General features: G+C 44.2%; 3 protein-coding genes across 6 annotated transcripts in view; all 3 read left to right on the forward strand.

Moving 5' to 3' along the window:
• Positions 1–14,506, forward strand: LOC141566949 (uncharacterized). The gene is given in 10 exon segments (XM_074319172.2): positions 1–1,086; positions 1,615–2,030; positions 3,126–3,258; positions 6,369–6,445; positions 11,634–12,123; positions 12,126–12,285; positions 12,287–12,391; positions 12,393–12,657; positions 12,659–12,687; positions 12,689–14,506. Coding segments are annotated over 9 exon segments (1,683 nt in total). The 5' UTR covers positions 1–1,086; positions 1,615–1,643; the 3' UTR covers positions 12,726–14,506.
• The window catches only part of ZSCAN26 (zinc finger and SCAN domain containing 26), an 81,496-nt gene that overhangs the window by 7,285 nt on the left and 50,402 nt on the right, over positions 1–23,809 (forward strand). The gene's annotated exons all lie outside the window — the stretch shown is intronic.
• ZKSCAN8 (zinc finger with KRAB and SCAN domains 8) overlaps positions 13,488–23,809 on the forward strand; it is a 17,262-nt gene continuing 6,940 nt past the window's right edge. Inside the window, exons 1-3 of one of the 4 annotated variants that reach the window (XM_019714106.3) lie at positions 13,488–16,239; positions 20,985–21,492; positions 22,021–22,153. In XM_019714106.3, the coding sequence (XP_019569665.3) occupies positions 21,076–21,492; positions 22,021–22,153 (550 nt within the window). In that variant the 5' untranslated portion in view covers positions 13,488–16,239; positions 20,985–21,075. The remainder of the gene's footprint in view (positions 16,240–20,984; positions 21,493–22,020; positions 22,154–23,809) is intronic. The other 3 variants (XM_019714089.3, XM_019714091.3, XM_019714090.3) reach the window with 3 other exon arrangements.

Here is a 23,809-nt window from a genome sequence, read left to right on the forward strand (position 1 = left end):
ATGCCTTGTGCATGTTACCTTCTTTTATCCTGTAAAATCCTTGGTAAATAGTAGTTATTATCTTTTTATTGAAGAAAATTCTGGGTATAAAGGAGTTCGACAACTTGCCAGCAGTTACAAGGTTATGCAGGAGAAAGCAAAGCGGAGAACTCTGGGATTGTATAAAAAGTAAAAGCGAGAGAAACAAATGGTTCTTTTACATTATAGGTACAGGATAGTTAATAACATTTACAGCACAGAGTTGGGGGACACCATAACAATGGGCGGGTTCTGTGGTCTCCTACTCTGGTGCACGGGCTGTGCCTCTGGAAAAGGAGATCACTCTGACATTTCAAAGGTCTGTTATCCTAGATGCAAAAAGACAATAGGCAGGCTTTTGTCAAGGAAGCTACAGGCCTAGGATGTGACTACCTGCCATGACCATCTTTTAGTTAGGAATTTTCATGTTCAGACCATCCTGTGTGGTTACTCTCGGTCTCCGAGTTTGTTGGGTCGCCAGTGCTGGCCTCGCCTGAACTTGTGGGATTCAACCTGTGGCTCCTTTTTCATCCACATAACAATCAATGGGGTAATTATTAATAAACTATGGCACATACAAATAATTGAATACTACGCAGTTTGTTTTTGAAAAAAAGAGCAAGATCGAGGAAGTCCTCATGTACAATTCCCAAAATCAATTGATTGGAGAAAAAGCAAGATGCAGAAATGCTGTCATTTGTGTAGGGGAAGATAATTACGAAAAACATTGGTGGTCAAAAGTAGATTCTGGGGTACATGTATTCTTTTTACATATAGAACCATCTGAATGCATTATTCATATTGCTTTTTAAATAATTAAACCAGGAAAATCTCGAGACTAGAAAACTATTTTTAGAAGAGCAAAAAAAACGAGCTTGCCACCGGCAGTCCGGTGAGTGAATGGACAGCAGCCGTTCCCTCCCTCGGAGGGGCTGCCACCGAGACTAACTTCCTAGAGCGGCCGGAAGTGCTGGCTGGCGGCGCCGGCGCCAATTCGTTCTGAGTGACGCCTTTGTTCCGAGCCGCCCAAGGACACCGCTGTGGCCCCTGTTCCTCTCCACGGGTGAGGTGAGTCTCTATCCCGCCTTCTGGGTGCAGAAGAGGGGCAGGCGCAGCTGTGGTCGGCGACCCCCGGCCCCCGCATATCTACAAGAGAGGATGGGCAGAAGGGACGCCAGTTGCCAGCGGCTGTGCTGAGGCAGCCATCCAACCCCCGTCCTGCGCTGGCGCACGTCTCCGACCCACTGCGTCCTGGGGAGCCGTGCATCTCTGGCTGAACAAGGCTGGTAATGCGGGGCATTTGTTCAGTGCTGACTCCTGCCGGTTGCCAGCCTAGGGACTTTGCGAACGTCCCTTGTGAGCGACAGGAGAATTTTAGATGGAGCTGCAGCTCTAGGCTAGGTGAGGGACTTGTCCACCGTACGCAGTCCAGATTCAAATCCGTGCCCTCCGTCGGTGTCCTTTTTAACAGCCTCCTGTGAGACTTCTCTGCTCAGCTCTGGTTGCTTGCCCTCATTCGTATTCATGGTCACAGCAGCTTTTGCTATTTCTCCACGGTGACACCTTTTTCTCTGCTTCTCCTTGAATCAATCCCAGGTAAAGGATTAATCTGAAAACCAGCCCGGATGGCCACAGCCCTGGAAACTGAGGGACAAAAAGGACTTAGAATAGTTAAGGCGGAAGACCGCTGCTGGGCACAGGACTCCGTCCCACAGAAGTACAGTCCTCGCAGGAGGGAGGTCTTCAGGCAGCACTTCCGGAAGCTGCGCTACCAGGATGCACCTGGGCCCCGCGAGGCGCTCACCCAGCTCTGGGAGCTGTGCCGCCAGTGGCTGAGGCCAGAATGCCACACCAAGGAGCAGATTTTAGACCTGCTTGTGTTGGAGCAGTTCCTGAGCATTCTTCCTGGGGACCTGCGAACGTGGGTGCAGATGCACCATCCCGAGACCGGCGAGGAGGCGGTGACTGTGTTGGAGGGTCTAGAGGGAGAGCTGGATGGACGTCCAGAGCAGGTGGGAGCGGTCCTCTGGCTTAGAGAGCAGGGTGCACGGACCTAGCCCAAGTAAAGGGCACATGGAGTTATTTATTTAACTTGTTGCCTGAGAGAAGACAGAGCTCGGGCGCTGAGTAAGAGACACTAGACTGAGTTTCTTCGCTATGGAAGGCTAGGGTCAGTGAGAAGGTACTGGGAGGCAGATAGGTATCAGAAAAACAAAGAACCAGCTTTTAAAACAAAAAATTTATTTATTTTAAGTGTGTTTGTCCAGGACCCACCAGCTCCAAGTCAAGCAGTTGTTTCAATCTAGTTGTGGAGGACTCAGCTCACGGTGGCCCATGTGGGGATCGAGCTGGCAACCTTGTTGTTAAGAGCACTGCGCTCTAACCAACTGAGCTAACCGGCCGCTCCAACAAAGAGCTTTCTGACATTCATAGCTCCCTATAAAATGGGCTGCCCTGTAGTAAAAACCTCCCTTGCCAATAGGAGTATTGAAGGTGGGGTCCAAGTAGATTCAAGGATATTAGAGAACAGCACTGTCCAACAGAAATATAATGTGAGCCACACATGTAATTAAAACTTTCTGGTAGCCTCATTTAAATAAAAAACAAGTGAAATTAAATCACTTATTTGACCATAAATATGTAATCAATATAAAAAATGGGATGTACATTTTTTTGTTGTAGTCAGTTTTCAAAATTAGGTATTTTACACTTTGCACATCTCAATTCTTACTAGCTCTATTTCAAGTGCTCAGTAACCACATTTAGCTGGTGGCTGTCATACTGGACAACACAGTTCTAGAAGAAATGCCTCCATTGGCAGGAAGTTGGGCCAGATGGCTTTTAAGGTACCTTCCAAGTTGCAAGACTGTGATCCTGGACCCCAGCCAATCATTGAGAAGTGACACCGAGTTGCACTCTCCAGTGTGCAGAACTGCAACCATTAGCCTCTGTCTATTTCTTTGTAGTCATTATTGCCACTTGCAATTGAATGAGAATTAGTCCCTTTCTCTGTCTCTGGTCCCTGGTAGATGCTGCTTTTGATCTTTTCTCTGAACGTCTTTCACAAAATCTACCTCACAAGCTCAATTATGCTTCACTGTTCCCAGGTCCCAGCCACTTCAGAAAGACAGGACACGCTTTTGGACAAGTTTGCCCCCGTGGGAAGGCCACGTGAGTCACTGACTGCCCAGCTCCATCCCCAGAAGACCCGGCAGGAATCTGGGGAGCCCCAAAGGAGTGGTAAGGAGCCAGTGTGTGTGAGAGGAGACGTGGTTCCTTAGGTTAGAGAGGAGCTCTCTCACTGTCATCTTCTAATTTCACTTCCTGCTTGCCCACCTCACTGTGGAAGATTCTGTCCCCCTTCCTACCCTTGACGCATAATGGAAAAAATTATATTAGTGTTTCTTTACACATAAAAGCTATTGTTTGACCTAACAGGTGGGTGATGAGACTTAAATACTCATTCAAGTTAATGATACCTTATACGTCTACCTGTTTTTATCTGACAATTCTAGCTCCAAATTACCGCAAATGCCCATTTTTAGCAGAATTTGTATGACATCCTGTACTCATCTGTTAGGCCTGCCAGGTAGAATACCACCGACTGGGATGCTTAAACACAAGAAATTTATTTTCTCACCATTCTGGAGGCTGGAAATCCAAGATCAAGGTGCTTGCAGGGTTGTTTACAAAGCTTCTCCTTGGCTTGTGGACTTGCTGTGTCTTCACATGGCCTTTTCTCTCTGTACACACACTCCTGGTATCGCTTCTTTTTCTTATACCTGTTGGATTAGGGTCCCATATTTATGCCTCATTTATCCTTAATTAGCTTTTTACAAGGTCTATGCTTGTAAAAAATGACTATGCTTTTCCAAGTATAGTCACAGTTGGGATTAGAGCTACAACATATGAATGGGGGCGTAATTCAGTCTGTAATTCATCCCCATGCTAAAAGAAGTAGGGACAAGAGCAAGGGTCAGTGAGCATGGCAGGCTTTTGTCTCTCTACAGGGCAGGCTGACTGCGTGGCGTTGGGTTTGCCCCCTGATCCCCCTGATCAACTCACTAGTAGAAAGCAGGGTGTCTAGCCTATCCGCAGGCTACACTCAAAAGCAAACTTGAAATCCAGTTTTCCCAGCTCTGATGTTTTCAGTGCCACCAGTCCTTTGTCTAGAGGCTGTCGTGTCCGTGATGCCTCCCCTGGGTTCCGTGCTCACCAGTATGGTTCTCTCGTTCTTTAGGATTCCTGCCAGGTGGTTTGTCTAATCTGAAAACTTACTTGAAGCTAAGGTATTTCTGGGTGATATCTGTGAAGCATGGCATTCACTTATGTAAAATTTAAAGGATTCTTAGTGCTTTAAGGTAGAGTGCTGGTTATTGGTTCGCTTTAGAGGTGCAGTTGAGACCCCCACTCTGTTGATTTCTTCCTCTTCGATCAAACACTTTTGAGCAGCAGCTATATGCCAGGCACCATGCTTGAGGCAAGGAATACCAAAAGAAGACACTTCAGTTCTCAAGAAGCAAGGCAGTGTGCTATCTCTATGGCAGCCTGCAGGGGTCACAGGGCGTTTGCTGGAGTTGAGGTGGTTCTTTGGGTGGGAACTAGGAGGGGGACATTCCAGGCAGAGAGAACAGTGCGGGGTGGGGGTGGGGAGAGCATAAGAGCATCGTGCATGCTAAGATCAGCAACTCCTCTGAGTTTGATTTTGATGTGGAGAATTTTGTGGAAGGGACAATCAAAGGATAGTGGTGAAGATTCCTGAACACCGAGCTGATGAAACATCATCCTATCAGATGGAGGTCTATTACACTGTTTTAAGTAGAGAAGTGGGTGACACAGAAATCACAGTCCATGATTCCATTTTTAAAAAGTTACATAGAAAAAGATTGGAAGGATCACCTCCAAATGTAAACAAAGGTTATTCAAGATAATGAAATCACAGGGGACTTATTCTTTTCTGTTTTCCAATGTTTGTAAGTGAATGAGCACACAACTATATTAGGGAGAAAAAGATATAAACACCAGAGGGTCATGGGGAGACCACTCTCAGATATAGAGCAGGCTGGCCAGAGTGGAAGTGAGGCTGGAGAGAAAGCAAGGAAAAAACTGAAATTCAGGAGATAGTTAGTGAGTAGAATGAATAGATCTGATTGGATATTGGGGGGTGGTATTTTAACACAATACAAGTCTACGGCTTGGGCAACTTGGCAGACAACGGTATCAGTAACTGAGAGGAAAATCAGAAGGGGGCTGCACAGGCATACCTCTTGTATTGCCCTTCACTTTATGGTGTCTCACAGATGTTACGTTTTTTTACACATTGGAGGTAAGACCATCCACCAGCACACTCACTTTACTGGTGTGGTCTGGAACGGAACCCGCAGTGTCTCCGAAGTGTGCAGTACATGTGTGAAGAAGAGAGGGAGTGAATGTGGTTTTTACACATGTGCATTTGCAGTGGCTTTGAAACATGAAGCAAATAAAGTCCATTAGGCAGCGTGGTTTAAAACACAGCTCTGGACATAGGGGAAGGTGTGGGAGGAGATGGAGACTTGGGAGTCGTCCCTGGGTAGGTGACAGAAGACAGGTGTAAATGAGGTTGACCAGGAAGAATGAATAAAGAACACCATTTCAAGTTTGTGTGGAGGAAGAGGGTTCTGGAAAGGGCTGTAGAAGAGGTAACAGAAGCAGAGGGGGTGGTATCACTGAAGCCACGGGAAGAATTTCAGCTAGGTGTAGTCAGTGCTTCTAACAGGACATAATATCAGGACTGGGAAGTTTCAGAAAAAAAGATTCAGTGTGACACAGCAGACCGGTCGTCCACTGTCACTCCCTGCTACCTCCCTCCCTCCTTTGGTGGTTTCCACTCACTGCATTGCTCTCCGATCCCTGATCCATTGTCCTCTCCACTCACTGTCACTCGACTACTCCCACGCACCACCTATGTTTAAGGCCCCTGCATGCTGCTCCCAGACTCGCACCTCCCTTGCCATCTGCTCTTCGGCCTCCCCGTGTTTCCCCCTGAAGTGTCCTTGGCGGGTTGCTGTGCCTGGTACCACTTACCACTGTGCTTGTGCACAGGGTCGCCAGGTAGCATCTTTCCCTTCTCTCTTCATCTGTTCCCAGATGAAGTCACACCCTGCTGCTGCTGTTGCCCTTACTGGCCTCTTAATGTCATCCTTTTTGTCGTCAATATGTGTGCCGATGGTGCCAAATCTCTAATTTGTACCTTGTGTGTGACTTTCATTGCTTTATAACGCATCTGTAACATTTGCATGTTCTGTCTTGCAGAGGCTTTTTGCTTCTCAAATCTAAACTAGTACCTCTTTATGTACTAGTGTTTGTTACAGGTGAGAAAACCAGGACTACGAATGAAGAGGTGTCCCAGAAGGAAGATATGCCCACCGACATGGAATTCATTGGGAAGGTAAATGACAGACTTAAAGACATTCTTCAACGTCCAGAACCCAAAGATGCTACTGAAAATGAGGGCAGATTAGAGTGGCAACAGAGGGAAAGAAGACACTATAAATGCGATGACTGTGGGAAAAGTTTCACTCAGCGCTCAGCCCTTAGTAAACACAGGAGAACTCACACTGGAGAGAAACCCTACGCATGTGATCAGTGTGGAAAAGCCTTCAGTCAGCGTTCACATCTCATTGGACATCACAGAGTACATACTGGAGTGAAACCCTACAAATGTAAAGAATGTGGGAGAGATTTCAGTGGGCGCTCAGGTCTTACTCAGCATCAGAGAATCCACACAGGGGAGAAGCCCTATGAATGTGAAGAGTGTGGGAGGCCCTTCCGCGTAAGTTCCGCACTTATTAGACATCAGAGAATTCATACAGCTCAGAAACTCTACGAACATGGTGGAAATACCGACGTGCCTTAGGAACTCAGGCCTGGCTGGCAGAATCCACCCTAGAGACTGTAGGGTGCCCGAATGTAGGCAGAGCTTCAGTTGCCTTTAAAAGTTTCTCTGGCACCACAGAATCTACCTGAGTAAAATTTCCTTTTATTTTTAAATTAGTTCAGTTTCTTGGAGGAATTAAGAGTTATTTCAGAAAGCCTTGTCCATTGACAAAACAGCTCACTTGCAGACCAAGATAACCATGTTTCCTGGGTGGAAGATGGTGAATTCCAACTCTTGGCTCCTTTTTACGTGACCATTCAGGGTCTGACTTTAGACCAGACAATTCCGATTTTTCTCTGCCTTCTTTTCCCCTTTTGTAAAATGCAGATAATATAATTGAGGCCCACCAGATATGTTAAGTAAAAACAGATGAAAACTGCTTTTCAAATTAAGAACTAAACAATAGTATTTGTTTTCCATCGTTATTGATGTAATGGCCTAAATATTCCTTTATTATCTTAAAGTAAGGGGTATAGTCATTTTGTGTAATTTTTTTGTTTGCCAATGATAAAAAAGAGGAAACACTCAGAAAAAGGCAAAAGAAGATACTAAAGTGGGAAGGAAAGCAGTAAGTGGTCAGTAGGAGCTGCTGAGGATAACAGTGGGTTAGGGATCCATAACTTTACATAAATCACTTCTCTTCTGAGTCTCAGGTCATTGCAGACTGAGGGAGATGGGTGCAGTTGGTCTAGAACAGCACGGTCCAGTCTGGCAGCCAGTGCCCACATGTGGCTGTATAAATTGAAACTGCACAAATAAAATGGGAAATTCCCTTCCTTAGTGACATAAGCCACATTTCAACTGCTCAGTAGTCACGTGTAGCTAGCAGCTACTGTATTGGACAGCACAAGTGATAGACCATTTTTGTCACTGCAGAAAGTTTTGAAGGGCATTGCTGTCCCAATTGATCACTGGGAAGTTACCTTCTGGCATTGATAACTGTGACTTAGTTCAGGAAGGTAGTGAAAGAGACCCAAGGAGGCTGCAGTCGTAACGGGAGATAAAGTACAAACACCTGCAAAGAAAATAGTAATAATGGCACTTTTTCAGCCTTTAAAAAGGAGTGTATTATAATTGGAGGAAGATGATTATTAAAGTAAATAGAGTAACTTAATAATTTAAATTGAAAGCTGAAATTACTACCTCATCTGTATGAGAAGTGTATAATTACCTTTACAAGGCAGCACCCCGTCCCATCAGATAACCTATATGAGTGAGAAACTGGGACACTCAGGACACCAGTAGTTTAAAGACAGTAAGTAATCCAATTTTTTTCTTTTGCCTTCAAGCATTTCATGTACTTTAACAGTTTTACATTCCTAGTTTGAGAATTTTTTAACATGACAGGAATTGTGGCCACAGGCCCAGCACATTCCAGTTTATAGCAGTCAAACTGCCAGGAACCACCCATTCTAGGAATAGCCTGAACAATGAGGAAGTGATCTAATCTTGCAATAAAGATGATTATGCATACTTGCTTTTTTTGTGTGTTTGAAGGGGGAAAATCACTAGAATTATTTTTGTGTCTACTATTATTGGAATCGTAACACCATAAAGATAAGCTCAGCTTTTCTGTCTTTTGAACAAAATGCTCTTTTGAAAGATAATGTAAGTTTACTTTGAATGATTACATAAGCTGATACAAATTTTTTAAATATCAAGTTTCACACTTGTTTTTGTGACTTAACGTGAGCAATGTTTCAAAGCATTTAAAACAGGATTTTTTAATGGTCATGAAGAGAAAAGTAAGGTACTAACGTTAGATGCTTACTGAGGTGTATATCCTCAAACCCCAAGTGAAGAGTAGTTCCACCCAAACCTTTTTAGGTTTGGTGTTGATCCCAAATTGTCACCATAGTGTCTGTCGTGACACTGAGCAGTGGGGCAAAGATAAGAGTCAGGGAGGGACAGAACAGTGGGGGCCAGAGACAGCCTGTGTAGGCAAGAGAAGAAAGTCTAGTCCAGTGGGATCTGGGACAACTGCAGGCGTAAGGCAAGGGAGGCATGAGGTTAAAAGAGCTCTAAGTCACGAAGAAGCAGGTGATGTCCTAGTAAGTGGTGTAGAAACACAGAGAACGGTGAGGATGCAACCAGTTGGAAAGAAGAGCTCTGAGGTCAGCATAGCACAGAAGATCTAGTAAGTGAGGCACTGGTCACAGCCACTGGGTTCTAGCAGAAGCTGTCCTGGATGGACAGCGCCTGCTCGGGAAGAACCCAGAACATGGAAGGCAGTTTCTCAGATGGTTGTGTCAAAAGCATGTGCTGTTCTTCCCATCTGTTTGGAGGGGTATTTTTTTGTTTGTTTGTTTGTTTGTTTTAAGGAAGGCAAAAACTCGTAATTTATAGTTTTCCTGGGCTAACTGGAAAGATGTGCTTGTATGAGGAAGAATGGGGGGCAGCTCTGAGACAAAAGGGTGGTGGTGAACTGGCGATTCTGAATGAGGAGTCAGCAGCTGTGAAGGGAGGAGACATAGAAGGGAGGGAGATGAGTGATGGGGAAGGACGGACAGGAGGTGTGGGCCTTGGTGAAGAGGGAGAAAGCAAGACAGGAGGAAGGGATGGAAGGAAAAGAATAAGGAACAAGGGGCTAGGGAAAGGAACAAAAGATGAAATGGTGACGGAAAGAAGAGTGACAAGTAATTCTAATATTGGCGTCAATCATATTTGAGACAAAGGGTCATATGATGGAAGCCATGCAGAGATGACAGATGAGTTCCTTATCCCAAGGTGCATTGTCTTATGTGCACAGCACATAATATTTATGTTATCTTTATTGAGTGGGACTACGCTTTCATCCTGAGCATGAAATCATTTCTTTATAGTCTTATCAGAATCCATCCACAGTGAAAACACAACTAGAAACTTGGAAATGCTTCCAAACAATCTGTTCTCCCATTAGTAATAATATCATGAGGGAGTTATGCTGAGGTCCTGAAAGAACAGCTCTGGGTCTTTCTTACTCAAACCTTTGAGAGCAAGCTTTCTCCACCTTGGTTCTGATGTTTCAGGCCAGACAATTCCTTGTTGTGGGTCTGTCCTCTACATTGTAGGATGTTTAGCAGTATTCTTGGCCTCCACCCACAAGATAACACTAGCACCCCCACTTGTGACAAGCAAAAATTTATTAAGTGGGGGCAGGTGTCCCCGAAGCGGCATAATCACCCCCAATTGAGAACCACTGATCTATAAGAAAATAATCTGATTTCCATGACTGTTCCACATCACATATGATAAGATTCTACTTAGAAATGGTACATATGACCAGCACTGCTAGGCCCTTGTCCTACCCCACAAAATGATTCCCAGGGTACCTAAAGGCTATGTAGCAATCGTGTTAAAGTCTATTTTAGGAAGCCATACCTTATTTTTCAAGAATAGAGAAATCTGTCCTCAAACGAGGCTTGCATAAAAAGCTTACATGGTAGTTTCTGAGGCATTCTTCCCTCCATGCCCCACTGGGTGCTACCCTTCTTTGCCCCTTGACTCAACCTCCTTGACCTAGGTCTGCACTGTCCAGTACAGTAGCCACTAGATACATGTGACTATGCAACTAAAACTAAATTTAAAACTGGTACTCAATTCAGTTATTGGAATGGCTTTAAGTATGTTTGGAGTAATTTTGGGTATATGAATCTACTTTTTCCGTTTCAAATTTTATGTAATCTTGATTATTTTCAATGCAAATTTAATATTTGAATTGAGATGTGCAATAAGTATAAACACTGGCTTTTAAAGACTGAAAAAAGAATGTAAGATATTTGTAATTTTCATACTGATTAGATATTAAAATAATATTTTGGATATACTGGTTTAAACAAAATATATTAAAATTAATCTCACCTGTCTTTTTACTTTTTTATTGTGCCTACTGGAAAATGGAAAATTACATAGGCGTTCACATCATGTCCTATTTATTAGACAGCACTGACCAAGATCTTCACACCCTTGGGATAGGTCCAGTTCTCTATGTTCCAAACCACCTCAGTGAGGCCAAGCTCCATGATACCAGTGACGGTATACCTATTCCTTATCCATTCATTCAACAAGTATTGAGTGCATGCCCCTATTCTAGGTACTGAGGCTATAGTGAGGAACAAAAGAAAGAAGATCCCTGCTCTTAACACGCCTGCGTTGAAGAGACAAATGTCAAGCAGGAATAAGTGGTATGTGGCATATACAGGTTTTGCACTCCAAATTCACCCTTTTGCAAATCAGACTCACCTTAGGGGTGACAATAGAGGTAAGTAACACAATAATGTCATTTTTTCGTGATTTTATTTGTAGTTACGCGGTCAGGTGAGCTGTACTGACTAGCACTCGCTAGGTTACCAATCAATACATATACATACATTAATTTGATCGATACATTGTAAACAGATTGCTGTCAATTGGTGGGCTGCTATGACTTTAAATTATTTACAGAAAATTACTCTTTCCTGTAAATCTACAAATTCGAGGTAAGTTAAATGTTGATATTGCATATGTACATAAATGAGGCCAGTCTAGAGAATATCCATTTAGGAAAAAATATAATTGTTCTGATTTTACATACTTTGTTACATACCATACACAAAAAGAAAGATAACTGCATCAACATTTTTTCATTTTACTCTGATTCTTAACTGTAATGTTAGTAAGCATTTTACATATTTTGATTCCATTAAGATGTTTTTATATAAATCCAGAATATTTTTTTCAGAGCCTGAAAATGGATATATCACCACCTACTGAATCAAGCTCCGGAAGTCCACTACAAACACATTTGCTCTGGCGAATGCAAATCACATCGTCTGAATCATCGAGATCCAGATCAAGAAACCCCGTTGTTGGACACAATAATCCATCTATATACAATTGTATCAGTCATGATTAAAAACAAAAGTTTTAATGTTATGAAGATGGTAGAACAGTGAATAAATCAGCTGAGATCGCTGGGATTAATAAAAATACAATAAAGTCCATTATTAATATAATAAATGGTGGTGAATTGATAGAAAAAAATGCATCGCTATTAAACAAAATTGACCAAATAATTGAGGAAAATCCGTGCATACCTTTTAAACGGGGAATTTGTGACATCCTCGAATCCGAACATGTGGAATTAAGCATACATTTCATTAAGAATGGACAGAAAGAATTACGGATCAAATTAAAGTGTGCATCACTACAAGTTGATTGTTGAAAGTCAGCCCAATTGAGATGTGCAAAGTGTATGCATGAATTTTTCTTGAAACGCCCCCGAAGCAAGATGAAAAAACAATAATATTCATTGATGAATCAGGATTTAATTGCCATCCTCGGCGAACGAAGGTGCGATCGAAAGTTAATACACCAGCTCGTGGGACTGTGCCAACATAGGACGAAATGTTTAATTACAGCAGTAAACATTCAGGGAATGGTCTGGCATGAAGTAATTGCACATTCTACGGTTACTTCAAATATTTTTTGCGAATTTCTTCAGATTATTGCAGAAATTGGGTGAAGATAATCTGGAGGAAGTGTGGTTTGTTTTGGACAATGTCAGCCTCCACAAAACCCAGGAAGTGCGTGATCCTGTTCGTCAGACAAGACTATTATTTCTACCACCACACCCTCCAATGATGAACCCCACTGAAGTTTTCTCAAAAATTAAGTTCTGCGCAAGAAATATTTTGGCTGATCCATCAAACCATGAGCATTTAGTAGATGTTATTAATCATTCTGTTGCAACTATTACTCCTACGGGGTTGTCATAATTATTTTATGAATGTATACGAAACTACCAGGAGCAGCGGCAAGAAAACCGTTATAAATGAAGCTATAGTAAGTATTTCTGATGTTAAAAAATGTATTTTGTGTTTCTTATTAAATACATGCAATAAAATGTTTAATTTTAACAACATTGGATTTATTTTTATTACAAAGATTAAGAAAATATTTTTGTGGAAAATGTTGATCTGCAAAAGGGTGAATTTGGAGTGCAAAACCTGTAAACGATGAATGGAAATGAAACTGAATACTACTACTGGTACTAGTCAGAAGAGGCTTTTCGGGGTTGGGGGGCTGTCATTCTAACGGCCATCGAGTGCCCAGTCGGGACGTTCTGCAAACGACCCTGCAGTCTCCGCAGTGGGCATGAATCTGATGTGTTAAGAACTGTAAGGTCTTGTGTTTCAAGGACTGGATCAAAGGGACGCGGTGGAAGATGAGATCAGAGGGTTGCTTGACACACCGAAAGTGCTCCGTGAGTGTCGCCCCAGCCACTACCAGTAGGTGTTCGTCACTGTCTTCCGCTCAAAGGTGCTTAAGTCGGCTAACGGACATCTATCCGCTCTTGCGTTGTTGCCGTTGTGTGTTTTAAAAGAATGCGTGTAACGTCAATTACCATCATTCCGAAATGCTCCCTAAATACCTACCCTGAACCTTAGCGGCGGAGCGCACTGTCCCCGCCTCCCGCCGAAACTCACCCGCCAGCCCTTCTGTCCCCAAGCGCTCCGGAACCGTTAGCGACCGGAAGTGACTCGGGATAGCTAGAGCGCTGAGAAAGGCGTCCGGCCTTTCCCGGGTCCGGAAACACCCGGGTTCCCGCCTGGAAGGGGCCCAGGGCTCCGACTTGGAGGAAGAGCAGGTCAGTGGGGGATCGGGCAGCGGGTTCGGCGACCAACCGCGGACCTGCGGGAACCTCCAGGATCCCACAAGAGGCCGACGGCGACTGGGGACAGGCCTCCGGAGAGACAGCACCCCGGTCGACCACGGACGGCGAGGCGCGGTTGGACGGTCGCGGCCTTGGTCCCATCCCGGCGGGCTCGAGGAGCGTTCTCCCGTCGTGGGGTCGCCGGCTGTCCCTGCTCACTGGGACCTGGTAGGACCTCCTAGACTAAGGGATATGAAAATTGGCTCCGGTTTAAGCTTCTCTGATCCTTAGAGAACCTGAGGGCCCTGAGTGAGATGGCTGAAGGGGGCCGGCGCTAGAATCCTTTAGACCTGGGTTCAAATTCTGCCTCCACCACGCCCCAGTTAAGACCTAGGGCATTTTTAACCCCTGTAAGCCTCGGTGTCCTCGTTTGTGTAAATCAGGGTAATATATGGTGCCTAATTCATAGGGTGGTTGTGACGAGTGTGAGAGTGCAGGTAAAAAACTGAACTCTTTAGACATTTTCCTCCCCTCCCCGTATTTGCTATCACTCCCATCCATGTTAGACAAATGACACTAATTAACCAGCTGTCGCTTCTCTGGAGCGCATGGGAAGCAGAGTAAGGGAGAAACCATGGTGCAGGACGTAAGGGAGAAACCATGAAGAATGCAAAAGACTGATGTCATCATGGGCTTCGTATTGGTTCTCATCCCTGACTTCATACCCAGCACGAGGTGGACTCTTGAAAAGTACTTACTCCGATGAACGAGGACAGATCAAGGGGGAAGGAATTAAAAATAGAAGGGGGAGCGTGAATCACCTTGACTACATTTAGCTAATTGACAAAATAAGTCAATCCACTTTTCCTGTCAGAAAAGCGTGGCATACTTGCTAATTTAAAGGGCTCCAAGTACTGGAACTGGGAGGGACATCTCAGAATAAATACTAGACGCCTAAACTCCAAAAGCTTATAGTCTATTTGAAGGGCAAATGAAACAATAGCAAGTAATGTGGCTGAGAATGTGGTGAGTGCTAAATAGAATGATAAAATTCTGAGAAGGAGAAATGTGTTGTTAGGTAATAGACCAGTGTTTCGATTGAGCAGGGAGCAATGAGACAAGTCTTTTGATTTGAGAGTACTGGGGAAATGTGACAGTGATTGGGGGTAGGGAGAGGGACATTCTGGAGGGTTGTAAAACGCAGGCAGGATCGCTAGTGCTAGAAAGAAAGGAAAAAGCTAAATGTTTATCAATAGAAGAATACTTGCATATGCCACATCGTATAATATTATGGAATACTATCCAGCCATTCAAATGATAGATTATCAATGAAATTATCGGAACAATATATATGTCATTTTTCTTGGAAGAAAACTGTGTAAAGACATGAGTAATTGTGTGGTGCTTGTGCCCGTAAAGGAAATGGACACGCTCCAAACTTAATGATGATCCCATGTTAAGAATTATGAAGGTGTTAGGTATTTGCAAACTAACAATTAAGTTGCCACAGTTTCGTGGATACTGGCAGAAGTCACTAGACTCCTGTGTCAGAAACAAAGGTCTTTATTTAATGACACGAGTACCATGAGCTTCAAGTGTTTTGAAAGAGTCTAGAAGCACTGAAACTTCCCCATGTTTATTATTTGTTTCATTGTGACGATTAGATAACAAAACCTTTTTTAAAAAAATCAAAACTACTAAGATTTGGTTCTGGTGGGAGGACAGAATGTTTCTGGGTTAGGGTTGGGGAATAGGTAGAAATATCGGTGGTGGCTATCAGCAGGAACAAAGGGGAAATTAAGGTGAAGATTGCAGGAGCATCTGAGAACTCAGAATAAATGGGTAATTAGGGACAGTGCTAAAGGAATAAAAATGTGGGACCAAAACAACAAAAGTAAAAGACATTTTCCACAACCTCCACCCCCGAAATCCTATTTAGTCTGAAAAGTTAAAATTGTAATACAACGGGTATAGGAAGAGTTAACAGATTTGTTTCCCCAATTTTAAAGCTAGGTATTAAAGCTAGGGTCAGTTACTGAAGCTTACGTCATGGATTTAGCGTGTAAAAAGCTAAGCTGCAAACGTAGGTTTTGTAAACTCAGGTCTCAATTCATTAAGATAGGAAATGGTGGAAAATACGTAAATATTATAAAAGAATTTATATTGAATTACAATTTTTTTTTGAAGACCTAATAACATAGGTCTTCAAAAAAAGTGAGCTATTACTAGGAGACAGGGATTTTAAAAAAAAAAGCTATGAACGATGATTAACAGGAATTCATCAAAAAATGTGCAGTCTGTGAGAGGATTGAATTGATGAAAAGAACCATGAAGGGTAGGGGCATCGAACCAGGCCAGACGCGAGCACAGCTAACCAGCATCTTGGGGATTCCCAAAGTACGCACCGGGACGTTCTCAGGGCCCTGGGGCCGCGCGACCCCGCAACGCGCAGGCGCGGGAGGAGGACGAGGTGCCGACCATAGAGCTTCCAGACCACCAGGATTCCTAGAGAGCTGCCGGAAGTGCCTTTGGGGCAAGATGAGTGTTGGCGGGTGTTGTCCCCCAGCTGGTTTGGAAGTTGGGGGCCTGGGGGGATTAGAGCTGTGGCCCCCTTCTCTCCCTGCCCTCCCTCCTGGTCCGTACACCCTCTGCAGCCTCTCGTCCCCACCCCGGGCCGCGCCTGGAACTCGCGGTGAGTACTGTTCGGGCTCGGGGCCTGAGGAAGGGGAGCGCTTTGTGGGCAGCGCAGGCCGCCGCTGGGGACAAGCCTGAGAGCCCGAGAGGTGGCCCGACCCAGGTGGGCGCCCGGGCTATTGGGACCGTCAGCGGGTGCTGTGGTTGCCGGCGCGGCCGCGTTCGCGTCCCCAAACGTTTTGCGAGAAAACTTCGTTTTTTCATTGCTAATGGTTTTGTGTTTTTATTTACAGTCCATCGTATTTGTCTTGAATTAAAAGACTGCTCCTACGTGATCGTTTATACAACCGTTTCCACGATCTGAGTTGTTTTTACGTAGCAGTTTTGCATTTCCGTCACAATAGTCGGTGTTCTCGTTTGTTTGTTTGTTTAAGATAGATTTTGCTTTTGGAAGCCCCCGTCTATGGAAACCTTGTTTTTGATGTTAGGTTAATCTGCTCTTGGTAGTGTGTTCAGAAAATGGTGGTGTTGACTGGAAAACTGTACCAAAATTTTTTTGACAACTTCGGGGTAATATAGAATTCAGCCTTCTTCAGAATACTTTACTTAGTTTATTAAAACTAACTGAAATAGGGGCGACCGGTTAGCTCAGTTGGTGAAAGTTCGGTGCCCTTAACAAGGTTGCCGGTTCGATCCCCACATGGGACGCTGTGAGCTGCTGGATTGAAACAACTACGGTGTTTCCCCGAAAATAAGACCTAACCGGAAAATAAGCCCTAGCATGATTGTGCAGGATGACATCCACTGAACATAAGCTCTAATGCATCTTTTGGAGCAAGCCTTAATATAAGACCCGGTCTTATTTTCGGGTGAACACGATGCTTGACTTGGAGCTGATGGGTCCTGGAAAGACACACTTAAATAAATAACTACATAAGTTTAAAAAAACTAACTAAAGTAAACGCCTGTGACCTCCAGGGGGGGCCTATTTCCAAACTTGGGTCACACATGAGTAATTTTTGTCAGGCAATGGTGATTGCCACTGCCACCTCTAAATTTCAACAATCCTTACTTCCGTTTGATTCGTTAAGTATGTTTGTGCAGTAATCATTGTTTTAGCAAATGCAAACATTTTGAATTTCTGTTGTAAAGTGTAAAATGTGGTAGATGTTACAACGTTCGTCTTGTGCAGCATGGGGTAACTATAAAGCACAGTATTTGCTTCACCTACCTTTTCTTGATCTTGATCAAGCCTGGGAAACATCTTGTTTTATTTTCTGTTCCCAAACATCCCAAATTATACCTAATTAGTCTGCAAGAAGAAAACATTTATTCATCTGGTGAAAAAATAATGCTGTTAAAAGTTGAGTTGTGCCTTCAGTAGTTCACAGGATTTATAGCATTTGAGGTCAGAAGAAGCCTTAAAGATTGACTGTTTTAACTTCCTAAATCAACCAACTCAACTAGGTATTCTTAAAAGAAAATGAAAGAAGCAGTCTTTATCCACAAGGTGCTTACCAATATAACAGATGTGTATGCACAAAACTCTTTAAGAAGAAGATACATAGTGGATTAATTTTGTACTTGGTTAGTTATAGGTTGTAATTGTCGAAAACCATCTGACTGAAAAGGGAAGAGACTAAAAAGTGGAAAATTAGCTGCTAAAAATAATAAGCAAGATGGGAAATGGACAAGACTTGTTTGCTGATTTGGTATAAAATATGAACAAACCCGAAGTTTTACTATTGAGACTTTATTTAATGTTACGGTGTTAACATATTAATTTAACATTTTAACATACTAACAATGTAAAGTTCTTGAATGGTGCATACTTGACACTGCAATATTTTGTGCCTGGTATTGATGAGGATTGATTTTTAACATGGAAGATGGCTGTTGTTTGCTAAAGATTAGCCTTGACTGTAAGGAAATTCATAAGAAAACATGGTAAAACTATGACTGCAATATCACATTCTAAGCAATTAGAGCTTAGAATGCATGTCTCATGGTAATGATCTTTTAAGTGTTTAAACTATAAGTTGCTATTTTAAGAAAATTTAAGAACTTATTAAATTTTCATTGATTTTTAAAATAAATTATTTAAAAACCATGGAAGTTAATTCTGTCTGTTCAAAACAAAAATGATTAACCCTTGTCTCAAATACTCCGCTGAATCTCAACCTCGTGCCCAAATTCACTTTTCCCTCAAATTTCACTACTCCAGGAAATCCCCTCTCTTCTCTATGAAGTCATCATCCATGAATTAAACCCTCTGATGTTACTCACCATATTTAACCTTATTTCTTGTTCCTTGGTTCTTCTTATCTGTGGCTTACTCCCCAAACTATTGCTCCCAACCGTGGCTAATTTTAAAGACAATTTTGAAATTCTCTCCCTTTTCTCTCTACACTCTTCAAATAGGGGTTCTTAACCCTCCTGGAGTTCTTGGTTGGGTGTCAGGTCTGTGAACTGTGCTGAAATTGAATGTAAGCTTTTGTGCCCAGGGGCTTTTTTCTGTGTTTTCCTTAGATTGTAGAGACTAGGAACCAACCTCTCCCTGCCTTCCTTCCAAACACTCTGAAAGATAGAGGCACTGCTTCAAAGATGTATGTCAGGAACTAGACGTAACCTGGCTTTCCTTCTAAGTTCTTATCTCTTCTTTCCCTTTGTGGATTATACCTCGGTCTCTGCTTCTGTCGTGATGTTGGCATCTCCTGCTTTTGGGTGCACTGCCTTTGGTTATGTTTGTCTTGCTTATCTGCTGTGCCACCGTCAGCTGTGTTTTTCTCCAAACCATTGTCTACAGTGCTGTTACTGTGATCTTTGTGGCATACAAACGTGTACTATAACTTCCCTGCTTAAAAAAAGAAACAGGTCACTGTCACAAGCAAGCATTTGCAAGAAAACCATGGCCATGGTCGGACATGTGCCGTGCTCTACACAATGTGATAAATCCAGTATTTGGACCATGTAAAACATACCTTGGCAAGAACAAGCACCTTAATCTGCTTGGGAGCGGGGGGATCAGGGGCAAGGACAACAGAGAAGACCTCGTGGGAAAGGGTGACAGGTAAGCTGAGACTTTGAAGTTAGAGTTGAATGGTTTTAGCTAGACCAGGATTTATCAGCCTTGGTATTGACACTTTGGGCCAGATGGTTCTTTGCTGTGCATTGTAGGATGTTTAATACCATCTCTGGTCTCTGCCTACCAGATACTAGTAGTACCCTTTCCCCTCAGTTGTGACAACAAAAAATGTTTCCAGGCATTGCCAAATGTCCCTGGGCGACGGGGGCAAAATTGCCCCAGGGTGAGAACCACTGAGCTAGAGTAAAGAGTTCTGCAGCAGAATCCAGGTGTGAGAAAGCTGCATTCAGAAAAGGCTGTATGAAGGTGAGTTTATAGCAGATAAAGCTAGGAAGGTTCACATATCAGAAAGGGCCTTGCATGCCATGCTAAACAGTTGGGTGTCCTGTAGAAAGATTCTAAGGAGGTGAGTGAGTTGTATTACATGTTTGTTAAAACTGTGTCTCTAGGAGTAGGTTAGTTTCATAGGGCTCCTGTAACAAACCATCACTGGGGAGCTTAACGACAGAAATTTATTCTCTCACAGTTACGGAGGCCAGAGTCCAAAATGAGGGTGTGGGCAGAGCCATGTTTTCCTAGCTTCAGGTCGTTCCCTGACCGTCCTTGGCATTCCCTGGCTTGCAGCTGTGTAACTCCGCTCTACCTCTGTAGTCACTTAGCCCTCTTCTGTGTCTTCATGTAGCCTTCTCTTTGTGTGTGCTGATCTCTGTGTCTCTCTTCTTAAAAGTGCACAAGTTGTATTGGATAAGGGGCCCAGCACCTGATTCCAGTACAGCCTCTTCCAGTATGTTAACTTGATCACATCTGCAAAGACCCTGTTTCCAAATAAGGCCACATTCACAGGTACCAGAGGTCAGGACCGCAACATATGTTTTTGGAGGACACAATTCAAACCACAGCAGGCAGCTTTGTGGAACACAGACAGGATAAAAGCTACCCAGAGGCAGGAAAACCGCTTACGTCTGTGACTACAGGCAAGAGATGTGTCTAATAGCAGATAAAAGCCAGAGGCGTATAACCCACAAAGAAATGGACCCTGTAATCGAAGTCTTTGTACCTCAGGTCTTGTATCTGAACCTGACTCCTCAACGAGTATAGATGTGTTCTCTGTTAGGTACTGTCAATAATGGTCCTCTGATGTTCTTGGAGTCTATCAGTAAGATGAAAGATACAGGTGTTGGTGGGGCATCCGGGCTCCAACAAGAATTCTAGAGCTCCAGATGAGCTCCGTAGTAGAGGCAGTTGGCCGTGACACAGCGGGGAGACGGGGAGCACAGGCAGGATAATGAGTGTTAGGCGGAGAAGGCGGGAGTACTCACACAGTACTCGACAGCACCTTGAGCTAGCATATGTGGCAATTAGTCTCATCTGTTGAGAGCAGGACAGGCTGAGAGGTGAAACGTGTAGAAACGGTACAGAAAACTGGCAGCTCTGAAGGCCAGCCAAGGTGAAACGCAGGATTTCAATTAGATGCATCTGCCTGATTTCCTGACTTGGTTTACCCATGCTCCCCATCCCCAAGGAGAGAAAACAGGAAGGGGGTTATTCCCCAGATGGCTTTGGCATGAGGAGGTAAAGAGTTACTTCTGAAAGAGTGGACAGGATCTCTTGAATGACTGAACCATGAAGTCTGTGTCCTGGTAGGGAACTTTTGAGACATCGTAGTAAATTACTGTGACCTCTGACGTCCCTAATGCTGTCATTTTCTCTTCCTAAAGAAGTACCCTTAAAGAAGAGGCCCTCAGAAGGTTCTTCTCTCACGGAGGTAAAGGTGGTAGAAACGAGCCTCCTGAGCTTTTCCGGCCCTACATGGCTGCTGAGTCGAGAAAGCCTTTAGCCCCATCCCCAGCAGACCGGGCTCCTGAAGAGGACCTTGTGATCGTCAAGGTAGAGGAAGATCACGGCTGGACCCCGGAGCTTAGTCGGCATGGGAAGCATCCCGCTGACCAAGAGCTGTCCCGCCTGCGCTTCCGGCAGCTCTGCTACCAGGAGGCGCCGGGGCCCCGCGAGGCGCTGGCCCAGCTCCGGGACCTCTGTCATCAGTGGCTGCGGCCCGATTTGCACAGCAAGGAGCAGATGGTGGAGCTGCTGGTGCTGGAGCAGTTCCTGAGCATCCTGCCCGGGGAGCTCCAGGCCCTGGTTAAGGAGCATCAGCTGGAGAGCGGGGAGGAGGTGGTGACCCTCCTGGAGGACCTGGACAGGCAGATTGATATACTAGGACGGCCAGTAAGTAGGAGGGGGTGCATGCTGCGACGTGGGGGTCCTGGAGGCCGGGTGGAGGGATGCTGGAACCATGGAGGAGAGGAACTGCTGAGCATGAGTTCCTGTTGGAGGAGGAGGGAAAGAGCTGCAGTGTCTTAGGGCTTGTATTCGCAGAGTTCTTTTTTGTAAGGATCCATTTCTTATCCTCATAGCATCCCTGCACTGTATTGTCTCTGTTTGCCAGATGCAAAACTGATGCATAGAGTTTAAATGATTCTTTCAGGGGCACCCAGAAGTTACAGGCAGGTCTGAGACCAGAGCTCGGGTTTCTTGGTGCTTGTCAGGTGTCCCTCAAGCAGCACTGCTTTGTCCCCACCTCCGCCTCAGGCCCCTGGCCTGGGTGCACAGGACCGAGTTGAGTCAGGAAGTGAAGGAGGTCTGCTGCTTCCTTTCCCAAACACGTGTCCCCGTAGATGTGCTCTTGGTCCTCCTGCATCAGTCAGCTGATTTCTCAGAGGGACTTCTGTGATACAACTGTCCCATTGCTTCTAGGTCCCCGCTCGTGCACATGGACACAGGGTCCTCTGGAAGGAGGTGGCGCACTCAGAGTCGGCACCAGATGCTCAGCTGCAGCCTGTGGCGGCCCAGCATGCACTTCCAGGCCTCCTGGGGCCACGTGACAGAGGTGAGCAGCCAGATGTCACTGGTGAGGAGGGCATAGGAAGGGAAGGAGGACATCCCGGACGCCTGTCGGGTCTCAGAGAATCAGTCACGAGGTCTTCCCTGAGTGTTTATCCAGGCTTCAGATACAGACTGTTGGTCCCAGTGGTAACTCACGATCAAATGAAAGAATTTGAGGGTTTGTACATATTGACCTACTTGTTACCCTGATGTATTTCCAACAAGGTGTTTTTGGGGTTTTGCTGGTACTATCACGTCACTTTATTTGTAAATATTTCAGAATGTTTCCTCAAACAATGGCATTTCCATCCCAGTCAGGAGGCATCTCACTGGTGCGCACTGACCTCGCCCACAGCTCTGTTCCTGTTTGCCCGTTGTCCCAGCAGTGTCGTCCAGGGTCCCGGCCACGACAGCACTCTGCGATTAGCTGTCATGTCTCTTTAGTCTCCTTTCATTTGCAACAGTCCTCAGCCTTTCTTTGCCTTCATGATCTTGACATTTTTGAAGAGTACAGGTCAGTTATTTTGTAAAGTGGCTGCCATTTGGGATTGTGTGATGTTTCCTCGTGTTTAGATTCAAGTGTATTTGGCAGGAGCCCACACCCCCCACCCCGAAGTGACGTTGTATCCTTCTCAGGGAGGGAACAGGAATTGTCCTGTTGGTGGTGATGGTACCTTTAATGACTTGTTTAAGGTTATTCTTGCTGAGTTAATTGTTGTTGTAAAGTTACTGTTTTTCTCTTTGTAATTAATAAGTAATTTGTGGGGAGATACTCTTGAGCCTGCAAATATCCTTGTCATCAGACTTTTGTTGCTACAGTAAAACATAGTTTTAGTGTTTATTGATGCTTCCTGACTGAATCAGTGATTACTAAGACCCTTACAAAGTGATAATTTTCTAACTGTCATTCCTTCTACTTTATTTGTTTATTGTAATGGAGATGTTCCCTTCTCCCCCACTTTATGATTATTATTTTTTGCTAATCAGTATGGACTCATAAATTCTTATTTTATTCCGTATATATTCTGTTACTATCTTTATTTTGATGTTTAAATTGCCTCAGCTCTGCCAGAGAAGGAGCCTTCCATTTGGCTCCTATATCCTTTTGACTCTTCCCCATCATCGAGAACTTACTTTCTTACAGAACAGCATGTTGTAGTCTCATCTCACACTTGCCCTACGTTTCTTATTTTTTGTGTATGTGTTTTATAATAGTTTGTTCTAGATAAGTGGGTTTTTAATATTTCTAAAGAAGCAGCTTAGAAACATTTTCAATTGTTAGTATAATTCTTGTCTAAAATCCTAAGGCCTGTTGCCCGATTTCGGTATTTTGCTGCCTGGTACCTGGAGGAAGCAGGTCCTGGCAGTCCTGATAGACATTTCCGAAAGGCAGTGTTGTTCGTAGAGATAGATTGGGACCTAAAGAAATACTGTAACGAGCACAAGGATAGAATATACCTTTGGTGGTAGAGAAAAAACTGAAAAACGATTCCTGATAGGTAACCAGTACTCTTTGTGTTTTGGACGTGTAACTTAAGGCTGGTGGACATTGGCATGTGGATGTTTTGTGGACAGCCGTAGGTAGGGACCCAGGACCCAACACCCCAGCAGCTCACATCGAACCTCTGCCATGCATACTGCTGGCTCCGCCAACCACAGA

The sequence above is a fragment of the Rhinolophus sinicus genome, chromosome 7 (genome assembly GCF_057876585.1).
Source record: "Rhinolophus sinicus isolate RSI-liver-muscle chromosome 7, RSI-T2T, whole genome shotgun sequence".
NCBI classification, from domain to species: domain Eukaryota; kingdom Metazoa; phylum Chordata; class Mammalia; order Chiroptera; family Rhinolophidae; genus Rhinolophus; species Rhinolophus sinicus.